This window comes from Talpa europaea (assembly GCF_964194135.1).
Source record: "Talpa europaea genome assembly, chromosome: 2".
NCBI lineage: Eukaryota > Metazoa > Chordata > Mammalia > Eulipotyphla > Talpidae > Talpa > Talpa europaea.
In genome coordinates this window covers 20,178,184-20,190,651 of record NC_140068.1, presented here as the reverse complement: position 1 = coordinate 20,190,651, position 12,468 = coordinate 20,178,184, and the positions used below count along the sequence as shown (strand labels likewise).

The window sequence follows — 12,468 nt, the reverse complement described above, 5'->3', positions numbered from 1 at the left end:
TATTTAGGGGGGATAGCATTGGGAGAGTGGTCAGAGTAACCTGTCTCTGTGGAAATAAAGTTACCCAGCAACATTATTTCTATTTCTTCTGAAAAACATTAAACACAGAGTCCACAGTCCAGAGGAGAGTGCCTCAATCTGAGTGTCAATCTGAGAAAACTCCCTCTGACAAGTTCTGAACCCAGAATCAATGAGATGAACTTAGTGACCAAGGTCCTGGCCTTGAATGCTATCCCTGCCACTCCAACTCTGTGGCCTCGGGTAGGGTGCTGGACCCTGTTTGCGCACATGAAAGTTTGTAGAACAGCACCTTACCTTAGAGGACTTGTGCCTATCAAAATAATGTCAGTACTGAAACAACATATAACAAATACTTAAATAATATTAGAATATTGAAAACAATGAGGTACTTTGTAAAAAAAGGAGTGTGATTGATGATGGCTGGGGCTGCTGATACAATGTTAAGTGCCTACCTGTACAGTATCATCCTCCATGAGGCAGCATTTATTTCACTACTTGAAGGGAAACTTCAGAGACATTAAGCTAAATTCACTTTTTAGAAATCTTTTGAATAAAAGTCCTGCATTCTGGTTGTTGTTGTTTTAACCAAGCAGAGTAGAGAGAATGTGAAATTAAATTTTCTCAAATTGCTTCTTATTACCCATTTCTTAGGAAAGCATGAATTTTAAAGTTCTTAAGTCTCAGCTTTCACTGACTATTGAAGCCTGTCTCTGGCAGGCTTCAAGCAAGGAAAAGGAAAAAGACAAAAGGATGGGAGGGGGATTAAAAGAAAACAAAATGTGAACTATTGGAAAAATATTTTGCACAGTTATAAACTGCAAAATATGCATAGAAAATATGCACAGAATAGAAAATAGGCATAGAAAAATCTGGGAGGAATTGTAACAAGATGTCACAGCTTCTCTCGCTAGATAATGCGTTGTGCTAGCAAGGCACGGAGCAGGATCTCTGTGGATCTGGGAGACAGGTAAAGGAGAGTCCTGGAGCTCTCAGTGGCTTTTTCAGGCTGTTAATGATCTTCCCACACTGTTTGTAGTGGAAGCAGGCAGCAGGGCGGGCAGGCAGGCGGACCAGGCCGGGAGGCTGGCAGGCCTTTCAGCCCCCAGGGGATCTGTACACTTTTCTCTTTGGGCGCTCTCTGGCATTCTGTAGTGGTCCTGCCTCTGTACTCACTCGTAGCAGTAGCAGTAGCCATAGCTATAGCCATTGGTGTAGCTGTTCTCTGCGGCTCTCCGCCCCACACCATCTTCTGCGGCTGTCCTCTGTGTGAGGCCGCCCTTATATCCCTGACCTCCTAGGCGCAGCGGTGCATACATAAGCATGCCCATGCCATATGCCAGGTGTCCACCATCAGACAGGCGTACCCCAAGCCCATGATCCCAAGTACCGCCTGCATTCAAGGCCTCAGGTGAGAGCCATAGAGGCTAAAGGCACAAAAGCCTGACTATCACTTACCCTACAATGTTTTTCAGATTTTCTGCTTTTGAAATCCATTTTATAAGAGTAGGTCACACAAACTTTGACTGTGATCCCAATGTTTAAAACCTGTGCGTGTGTGTGCTGGAAGGGTGATGGCTGTGGATGTGCAGACAGGGGTTGGAAGTACTAAGGTGTTAACAAAAGTTGGATGAAAGGTGAGTTTTCCTCCCTTTATTTTTATTTCTTTTCTTCCATATCTTTTATTTGCCTCTATTTTCTGTAATGCACCAGTATGTTATGCAACCATTTGAACTGGAGTCAAAGAAAGAAGGTATGGGACAGTCAAGTACTGGAAGGCAGAAAGAGTAAGAGCGAAGGGAGGAAAGAACAATAGATTTGGTGACAAAAAGATAGTCTCAACTGAAACTTAATGGCACTTAATGAAACAATACATATGCCCTCACCATTCTGGGTCCTAAGGCATTCCTTAAAATTCTTGTCAAATGGAACTTACCCCAGGGTGAACCATTAAGAAGCCACTCTCTGCCACCGCCCTCCACCCCACACTGTCCTCTGTGATGCTGCCCTCGTAGGCTCAGCTTCCAGGCTCAGGGGTGCCCATTTACCCGTGCCCACACCATACTCCAGGTGTCCACCATCAGGCATGCGTGCCCTGAGCCCACACGCCCAAGTGCCTCCTGCATTCAAGGCTGCAGGTAATAACCACAGAAGCCAACAATGCAAAGGCCTGAGAAATCTTCATTTACCTTACAGTGCGCATTCCCGACCTGGCTGTGCTTTGCCTGATTCCTCCAGGGCACACAATTCCACTTTTTCACTCATACGATGATGCCTTTGTTTTCTTGGTTCTTTCCTTGCTTAACTTGGATTTAGTGGGTCAATGTTATCATTACCTTCTTGCAAAGAATATGAAATTCTGTTTCTCTCTTGGCTAAAACCTAATTCATTTGGCTAAATTCCAGTGCTGGTTAAAGCATAATTAACTACATAATCTAGGCCTGCCTGCACTACAGTGGCTGAGGACTTGTTAGAAAAAGCAGTGCAGCTGCTCTTATTGACCCACTATGTTGCCCAGTATATTAGTTTCATTCAAGTCAAACCAAGCTATGTGCTGAATTCAGTAATTCAGTCTATGCTGTTTCACTGATAAAGGGGTAAAATCAATGCCATGCTAAATTTTGGACATGGCATGTAATAGCGTTAACAGTTTTGCAGCTACTCTCCATGTTTCCCAGTTTTAAAACTATCCTCTTAAAATGAAACTTCTCCCTTAAGTCAGGCTATTTTAACAAATTTATGCAGACTTACCTCTCTTTGGCCTGATTATTCCAAGTTTGAAAAAGAGCATCGGGTCCAATATTATGCCCTCTTTCTGCACCCTGTTGTTCAGTCCTCATAAATGAAGGGTTATGGGTGAACTCTAAAGTGGTTATGGACCATTCCAGGAAGGATTTGACTTGAAGATGAGAATTGCTAGTGACCTTTCTTGGGCAAATCATTAGTGCTCCTAAGTAAAAATTAACTGTTCCATGGCAAACCCTGTGAAAACTAATCAAAGTATTTTTGACTGCAGAGGCTGGAATAGAAGTTCTTTCTCAGCTGTCTCAACTAACTGGCACTTTATTTACGGCCCCCATGGGGATTGCAACTGGCTCCTACCAACACAGTAAGTGTTTATGGGGACTGGCCACCATGCCCAGGCACATCACCAGCTCCAGGATCACTGAAAGACAAAGCACAGCTGGTAATATTGGTTCTGGTTGATGTCAGCCACTGTCTCTCATTCCTTCCCTGTCAGGGATGAGATCTTTTCTGATCACTTAGTTATTTGTTTAGAAGGGGATTACTTATTGCACATATTTGCTTCAAGCCATTATTCACAAAGACTATTGAAAACATCATCTTGTTATTAATAGTTAAAGATTGTAGTTGCTGATCTAGAGAAATAAGTACAAAGGATAATTTTTCTTGGTACAATATAATCAAAATGGGTACATTTGAAAAAAAAAATCAATTGTAGCTATAAAGAGCTGGTGAAGAGATTTGTTCAGGTTCCCTTTTGGTAGTATTATAATGACAGGAAAAACAGTCAAAAGTAAAATATACCTGACAGTAAAATTTCATTTGGATGTAGAAATGAATACAATCTAAATATAGGATCAAATATACAATATAGGATCCTATACAAATACAGGATCAAATTGTAACATTGATGGGGCAACAAGGGAACCAACCTGTTTTGCTAGAGTAACACCATTTTCCCCTCCCTCTGGGGTGATATAGGAACTATATGAATTTGTTTCTCTAATCCCACTTGCCAAGGGCCTTTTTTTTTTAAAGATTTATTTATGCATACAAGAACTGGGGTACAGGCCAGAGGTGTGGGGGATCAGAGGATTTACCAGAGAGAGTGGGGAGCAGAATAGGCAGATTGACTGAAATAAGGGGAGCATTGGGTGAGACAGGAGAGGTCTGCTGCGCCATGTGGGTAGCTCCTTGGCCAGGGATCGAACTTGTGCTGCAGTGGCTGTGGATAGCTTCATAGATTGTGTCTTAACCCCTTGCACCACCAGGGAGGCCCCCAAGAGCCTTTAAAAATTGGAAGAAGCTGGCCTGATTGGAATCTTGTAATGGAGAAGATTCCACGTAGGTAAAACAAAAAATCACACTGACCTAATGTAGTTTTCAAGCAGAAGTCACATTAATTCCAGTTTATGTAGCAGCTCTCTAAAGGACAGCATATTTGTCCTGTGGAGAAAGGATTCAACCTTGCAGAGTGAAGCAGGGCACAGACACTGCGGTTTGTAAAACGGAACAGTTTTACTTTTGTCTCTTCTCCTCTATTCATCTTCTTTTCCCTCTCTTCTTATTGTACTTCCAGAAGAACATGTTGTAAAGATTTTCACATTTTTCAATAAAAATGGGGCAAATAAGGCAATATATTTATTTAACACAAAAAATCAAACTGAACAGGCATTGAGTCATTCAGCAGTTGACTTTCAAGGACAGAAGCCCTCAGCACCCACTGCAGTCATCTAGAGACATCTACGGAAAAAGACAACAGCTTGAGTACTGATACACTGTAAGAAAGATAAGGGGTTGGCTACAATGGGGATGACTTTGGATGGTTTGACAGGGAAAGCAGACAGAAGAGTTTTCTTGTCTTTTCATTTTTAGGATTAAGGAGAAAGTAGTATATTCTCACTTAGATAACTAATCTGCTCCCCAATGTAAAAATCCAGCGGCTATTTTTTTTTATTTCAAATATACTATCCCACACTTATCTATCAGAGAGTAGCTAGGTACTTGAAATTATTCATTGTGTCCTTTTTAAATTTCTGATTTACCTTTGAAAGCAGATTATGGGTATTCGTCTTAGTCTTCTAATGAGAAAGGACAATAGCCTGAGATAAACACATCTAAAAGTGTTCGTTGTATGTTAAACATAAAGGGGACTATTTTCATCTGAGCTCAAGTCTGCAATAACAAAAGGAGAAAATAATGTTAGTTTTCAGTGACTGGCTGGGACAACGTCAAGAAAGCACTCCCCCCACCCTCTACTTCAGCCAATCAAAGCTGCAGACTTGGACCAGCTCCATGGACTTCTTGGAAGATGCCTTGAAATCAGTAAGGAAAGAGTTAAGTCCTCTCTTCAAGGAATTTCAGAAGAACATCAGTGGCAAGATGATAGGTAAGAACTTTTGCTTATTCTATTGCAAGTTAATTGTAAAGTTTGTTTCATACTCAGAGTGAATATCAGTTTAGGAATGGCACAAGGACAAGCTGACCGGTGAACATCTTTGGTAAAACTTTATATTCCCTTTATTTTAATAACTCCTTTCAAATAGAACGAATATCCACTAAGAATAAATATACTCATCTTCAAAATGCTAAAGCTGGTGTATTTTGAGATTTTACCATTTTTTTTTTTGAGGCATGTTTATTTACTTGTTTGTTTGTTTGTTTGTTTGTTTGTTTTTATACATGCACTGGGTACAGTCAGAAGCGCAGGAGGGTGAGAGAATTCACCAGAGCCAGAATGGGGAGCAGAACAGGCAGAAGGACCGAAGTACACTGCTGAGGGGAGCAGCGGGCGGCAGGAGAGGTCTGCGCGCCATGTGGGACCCTCCTCTGGTGGCCGGGGAGCAGCCGGGGATCGAACCGGCGCCGCAGAGGCTGCGGGCAGGTTCGCAACCCAGCGCTCAACCGCTGCGCCACCGGGGAGGCCTGAGATTTTACCATTTTTTAATTATTTGCTAAGCTAGAGAATTCTGCCCTTTTCTCACTTGTTTGCTCTAAAAGTTAAGCACCTCCTAGGCCACAGTACACATTACTTAAATTGTTCTATATCTGTTCTATTTATCTGCTATCTAAGACATATAATTTTGTAACAGGCTTCTTGTTCCTCTGCTGAACCTATTGGACATTATTGAATGTATTTTCCCATTTCATACTTCATGCTCACAACTGAATTATCACATTAGTGTCCTTTGGAAATAATTTTCTATGTCAAATGGATCTTCACTTACAACAGTCTATTCTTTAAATGAAGTTGGGTTATTTTTTGTTTGTTTTTGGTTTTTACTTTCTGGGAAAATAAGCCCCCTTCACTAAGTCTTTATCCAATTTTTCACTAACTCTTCCCATCTAACTAAAACATCCTCTAGATCAAATCCTGTGTATCTATGTCTCATGTCCTTTCTTCCTTTCTTCTGATGTTCAAAATATTAAAAAAAAATAAAACATGTTTGTGTATGTGTGTTTGTATGTATGTATTTGAGCCCAAGTTAAAGAGTACAGAGGGTTTTTTGGCGGTATTGAGAAAATACAATTTAAACTTATAAGTTTCATTTCATGTGTTCTTGTTGTCCAATTGATCAATTTCATTCAATAACAGCTTTGCTCAGTTGTATGGTGAAAGACCGAATTGGATGTTTAGTGGTGAACTTAATGTAATATACCCTGATGCTGATTTATTATGATATGTACCAGAAACTTTTATAATGTTGACATATTACTTCAATAAAAAAAGAAAAATTAAACAACAACCAAAAAACAGTATTAGCTTTGCCAGGATGTCTACTTTTCATATGGTACACATTTAGTTGCTTTTGCTCATTTTGCATTTTTATCATGGGAAATAATCCTCATGACATAATAGAATTTTTATCCTTATTCTTTGCATCTTTATTTACTAAAAAGCAACTGTGAGGATGAGTTGTTTTCTTTTTTAGCGCATATCTTTCATAAATTAATTGCAAAATATATGGCCTTATATTTACAGGGCAGTTTATGTTTGATACCATGAATATGGCAAACATTCTGAATAACCAAGAAATTGCACAAACTCTGGCAGATGGATTGACAGAGCTCTCAAAAGAAAATTCTGTAAGTGTTTATTTTGAAGAAAACAAGCTACAAAAGCCCTTACACTTACATATGTTTTTAGTTTATGTTTATTGTTTTGTACCATTTTATCCCTTTGGGGACACAATTCCTCAGAGAATACAACAGTTTGTTAAACCAACAGCTGAGGGATTCTGGACCAAAAATGTAATAGGTACACACAAAAGAAACAAACAAGAAAACCTTCTAGGTTGTTGAAAAGTTGATTACATTGTGCATTATTTTGTGTCTTGAGATTAATTCAGTCAGAGAGAATTTGTCAAATAACCTATGAATAGTTTTATATTCTTTATTATTATTCAACAGTTAAAAATGATTGAACAGTGAAAACAATACTATGACAGTTATTATTCAACAGTTAAAACAATACCATGGGAGAAAAACTGAGGAAACATAAAACCAGACATAAAAAATAGGCAGGCCAAAGAAGTTTCCATGAAAGAGAAAGGGTTTAGAACACAGAAACAAACAAATCAGCAATCTGGGTGGGGGAAGCCTGAAGAAGCATTTTCATCAGTCCCAAATCTTGGCTGCTCTCCCAGCCAAGTCAGTCTGAGTATAGAAGGGGCAGCACACAGAACCCACCTGACCCAGGATGAGAGCAAGGCTACGGGAAGTGAAATATGCTGCTCCGGGTTCTGGGGATGGTGAGACCAGGATAGCAACAGAAGTGCATAGAACAAAAGGAAGAAGAAGAAGAAGAAGAAGAAGAAGAAGAAGAAGAAGAAGAAGAAGAAGAAGAAGAAAGTCTTTAATGTTCCAAGGAGTGATGCGCAAATCCCTGTTTTCCACTGTTGTAATTCTACTTTATGGGTAAATCTCACACTGTTTTTGCACACATTCTTTATCATGTGTCTGTTCTGCTCTCCACTTGGCTTCTGGGGTAAGCAGCAGACATCTCCAGGTTTAGCAGACGCTGCTAAAGCGGAGTCTGAGCGCTGCAGTTGCCCATGATATATCTTTTCTGAAGATCCAGTTCTGCAGCTCTTTAGCCAATCCTCAGGCAGCCCAGAAATAAAGGCCCTGATAAACTTCAGGGGTGTTCATGGGGGCGACCCTGAGGCCTTGAAATATCCTACATAGTCTCCTGAAGCACCAAAGAATTACTAAACACATTTGGTGTCCAATGTACTTATTGCCACCTAATTATTTAAAAATAACATAATGTGATATAATTTGGATGGTGCTCAAACCTATAATCTGAGAGGGAAGCATATTTAGGGGCCTCCCAGACTATGGTTCCCAGTAATTCTCTTGTGTAGCATCACCCAGGCCTTCTATCCCATGAAAAACAAAGATGCCCTCCTGTCTCCCTTCATCACGTCGCTAAGAGATCCATGTGGGCCATTTTGGGTCCAGAGATCTTGAGACCTCCCATAAGATGACAGCATCCTAACTGGATTGCAACAACAAGCCGAGAACTAAGATCAAGTAGAATGTCCCATATATCGACTAATCGAATAATAATCACTATGTTTTCTGGACTTACACATTAATTGGGTAGAAAACCTAAAACTACCAAAAATTATGTTCTCTTTTCTGCTGCACTTTTGTGGACTTGTATTTCAGATGAATGTTTTAAATAGGAATTCTTTGGGGGTATTTCAGGACAAACCTCTGGAATTTTTGTCACATTTTCTACTGAAGAAGTGTAGTAAAAAGACCGAAGATGTTGAAGGAAATGTTATTCTGACAAAATCTGACCCCAAAGCAACAGTCAGTTTATTCATGAAGGTAAAGTTATTGGCACATTTTCATGTCGTTGCTTTACTGTAGTTAGACACATGTGTTAAGAAATTCATAAACCATAGTGATAATTCTACCTGGAAAGCTTTAACTTGTCATTTCTTCTAAAAACTTTATTTTCATGGATTATTATTAAAAAGGGTGTTTTTCAGTTTCACAATATGAGTAGCCATTTAAGCAACTCAGAAGCATAAGCTACACCTTGTTGACCAGAGGAACGGTATTTGAGTCTTGGGGGAAGAGGTGGATATTTGCATTTTGTTTGGCCATTTATTTAGTGGTGTTCTGAGAAGAGCTAAAGAGAATATTTATTCTACTTGCAGTCCAGGAGAGGGCTGTGTGTGTGTGTGTGTGTGTGTGTGCATGTGCAACTAACAATAGTTCTTCTTTTCTTTGTTGAGATTCAAATCCATATTTTAAAAAATTGTGTTTGAAGCTAATTCTTGTGGCAAAAAAGTAATTCTGCCTGTACTATATTCAGAAACCATACATTCTTGGTTAAATGACATAACCAGGATTCGGGATACACTGAAAATTGCATTTTCATTCAGAGAGATGATTATTTTAGAACAATTTTTATTATTTTAGAACCATTATTTTAGAGTATTTTAGAACCATTTTTAGAAAAATCACCAATCTTTGATCATCTGAGAGTTGGGATACCACATCCAACATAAACTCCCCATGGAGCTTGCAGGAAACGATTTGAGTTCCCCCAGCAGCAAATCATCTGTTGTCCTATTAATTTGATATTCTAGAAGTCTTTGCTAGCAATTCTTTAGAGGATAACACAGTGCAGGGATGGGCAGTATCCCTGCTGGTGGCAGTATCCCCTCTGCCAGGCCACCCCAAACTTGCTCAGCAAAATGAAAGACCCTGCAGTTATTAGTTATTCAGACCCACCCATCTGGTGTTACCTTAGTCTAACTCCTAACCGCTAAAAAGACTTATTCTTTCAAACGACATGCATCCACCCTGAAAGGAGTCTTAATAAACACATTTCCATGGATAGCAATGACCGTTTGTAGGTCATTGCCCTGCTTTCTGCTGTCCCATCCCTAAATCTATCTTTTTCGGAAACTCTCATAGATCACTGTTCTGTTTTCCCAGAAACAGAAACTATTAGCTGTGTATATGTAGAAAGAGAGCTGTTATATGGACTTGAGTTACATAATTGTGGAGGAAGCCTCCTTTGAGTTTCCTATCTACCAAGGAAAATTTATATATATAAAAAAAATGCTGCTGGTGAGCCAGAAACAAAGCCCCAGTGTGAGCAAACAGGTTCTAAAGTAACCAGGTGGCGTGGGTGTCCTTGCCAACACCCAAGTGTGCATGCGAGCCTGCAGAATGGGATGAGGTCCCAGGTCCTCACTGTGTCCTGTACTGTCTGCAGGTCTCTTAGTCTTGGCCCAGGCAGTTTGAATGTAATTTTCATTTAATTAATTAATAATGTCTACCTATATGACTGACTGGTGGTATCACCACAGACCAGTTGAAATTATCATTTCCTTTCTTTTATTAAAGATTTATTTTATTTATGCATACAAGAGCTGGGGTACAGGCCAGAGGTGGACAGGTAAGAGGATTCACCAGAGACAGAGTGGGGAGCAGAACAGGTGGATCAACTGAAATACACTGCTGAGGGGAGCAGCAGGTGAGACAGGAGAGGTCTGCTGCGCCATGTGGGTAGCTCCCTGGCTGGGGTTTGAACTCATGCTGCAATGGCTGCTGATAACTTGATACACTGAGATTTTAACCGCTGGGCCACCACGGAGGCCCTGAAGTTATCATTTCTTGCTAGAAATAATCAGAATGTTTGTTTGAAAAGAAGAGAGTGTTCACTCAGACATTTTGAATTACTGTCAGAATTCAAAGTAGGTTTTTTTCTTAGCATATATATAAGTACATGCCAGGTTGATGTGGGGAAATAAGCAATAGGAAAGATGCTAGAGCAGATGGGAAGCACCCAGGCTCAGGTGGGAACCCCCCTGGCCAGATCGTGGTCTGGGACCAGGGCTCTGATAGGAAGGCTTCAAACACCCCAAGAAGTGGGGGCAGAGACAAAAGAAAATATCGTTTTTGCCTGAAGAGAGTAAGACAAAAAGGGAGTCTTGGTTACTGATGCATGTTTTCCTTCCAGCCTCACCCCTAGATATCAAGGTGTCACATGGGTAGGTTTATCTTGGACTAGAAAGGGCAGCAGTCATGGCCATTAATTGTAAATGCTAATGCCAGCACAGGACCATTGCTCCAGGGCCAGCCGGGGCCCTGGGATTCTGCAGGCAGCCAGGTGTGGCTATTGTTTTCTCCCACCTACTGTATATTTTACTTATTTCTACTTCAATTCAGAGTTAAGTTTTTAGAAAATGCAGCTGCTTTTTAAATGTGGTTATTTGTGTGGAAGCCCCAAGAACGAGTAATAAGATGAAGTGATGAAAGAATCAGCCACATCAAAATGAGGAAACTAACAAGTCTGGAATTGTTTCTGACACACATTTTGTTAGGTGAAGAAGGAGAGAATTTTTTAATGTGTTGTGAAGTTTTTCTTCTGGCATCTTAAAAAATAACCTATTTGTTGTCAACTGACAAGTGACAGAGCAGAGCTGAGACAGAAGTCCATCTCCCAGGAATGTCTGTGAGGAGTTGCTAATAGCTGTATTGCTCCCCTGGAACCCAGGGGAAACAGGAGCTGACTTGACTTTAGTTGCTTATGTATAATGTAGTTACAAGGAAGCTAAAGGTTTATTTTTAAACATCAAATCTAATTTAAGAGAAGCATCAAATTGGTCAAGGACTGAAGTCATTGTGTCCAGAGAGCAAAGTGGTGAGCGCTCGAGGCAGATAGCCTCTCCTATGGCTATCTCCACAGCCTGCACAGGGTGTTCAGCAATGCCGAGACCTACCTCCAAGTAATCCAGTATGCATTTAATCCTCAGGAAAGAAGTGTGCTAGAAGACAATCCTCAGGACACAAAGTCAAGTCTCAGCAAAAATGATCCAAATTTTGAGGTGCTGGTTAAGCTGGTAAGCTAATTTTTACACAAGAATTTTCCATTTGTTTTGCTCCTGACAGAAACAAAACATAACAAAATAAAAAACAAACAAAACATCCTTCAGTCTTTTTTCTGGGTAGCTTTCCTTTTTTCCTGACAGTTTCCCTTGGGGGAGGGGAACCCCACATAAAATTGAAGGGAGTCCAGCTGATAGATTTTTCTTTTGAATAAGCCCTGGACTGGAAAGAAATGGCACCAAGAGAATGGAGATATAGTGTCATGGGAACAAGAGCAATCGCTACTCTACTTCTGATTTTCTAACATGATGCAAGGATGACATTGGAAGAAATGGCTCATGGACATGAAGCTTCAGTTTCTCACCAATCCACCAAGTTATGTTCTGACTTCAAACACTGAGCATAATCAGAGTAACTTCTAGGGCTCTGTCTTTTGGTTTAGAAAGCCTTGTGCCTGGAAGTGGCTGCAGATCATAGACGCTTGTTCCTGACCTACCAAAGTCCTCACAGCATGCTTGTGATACCATGTGTTTCTTTAAGGCACATGCTCACTTACTATCATGTTTCATTCACAGAAGCCTGTAAGGTAGATGTAAGTAATTACATTTTATACATTAAGAACTAAAGGTAGAAATGTTGATGACTTCTCTAAGATCAAACAATGACCAGCGAAAGAGACTTGTATTCTGAGATCCCAACACAGGCTCCTGGCTCTTTCTCAGCCCACAATACCCTGGTGGGCTCCACCCTCTGCAGATGGTGCTGGGCCTGGCGGACCTGGATTTGGGTCACTCCCAAATCTACCCCAGGAATCTCCACAGAGGAGGGGCCTTACATAGTGCATGG

At 40.5% G+C, this 12,468-nt stretch overlaps 1 protein-coding gene across 2 annotated transcripts in view; it reads left to right on the top strand.

Moving 5' to 3' along the window:
• The window catches only part of ECT2L (epithelial cell transforming 2 like), a gene marked incomplete at both ends in the record, with an annotated part of 51,896 nt that overhangs the window by 22,457 nt on the left and 16,971 nt on the right, over positions 1 to 12,468 (top strand). Inside the window, 5 exons of one of the 2 annotated variants that reach the window (XM_084227881.1) lie at positions 3,035 to 3,127; positions 4,970 to 5,152; positions 6,746 to 6,849; positions 8,476 to 8,601; positions 11,550 to 11,636. In XM_084227881.1, the coding sequence (XP_084084007.1) occupies positions 3,035 to 3,127; positions 4,970 to 5,152; positions 6,746 to 6,849; positions 8,476 to 8,601; positions 11,550 to 11,636 (593 nt within the window). The remainder of the gene's footprint in view (positions 1 to 3,034; positions 3,128 to 4,969; positions 5,153 to 6,745; positions 6,850 to 8,475; positions 8,602 to 11,549; positions 11,637 to 12,468) is intronic. The other variant, XM_084227882.1, reaches the window with a different exon arrangement.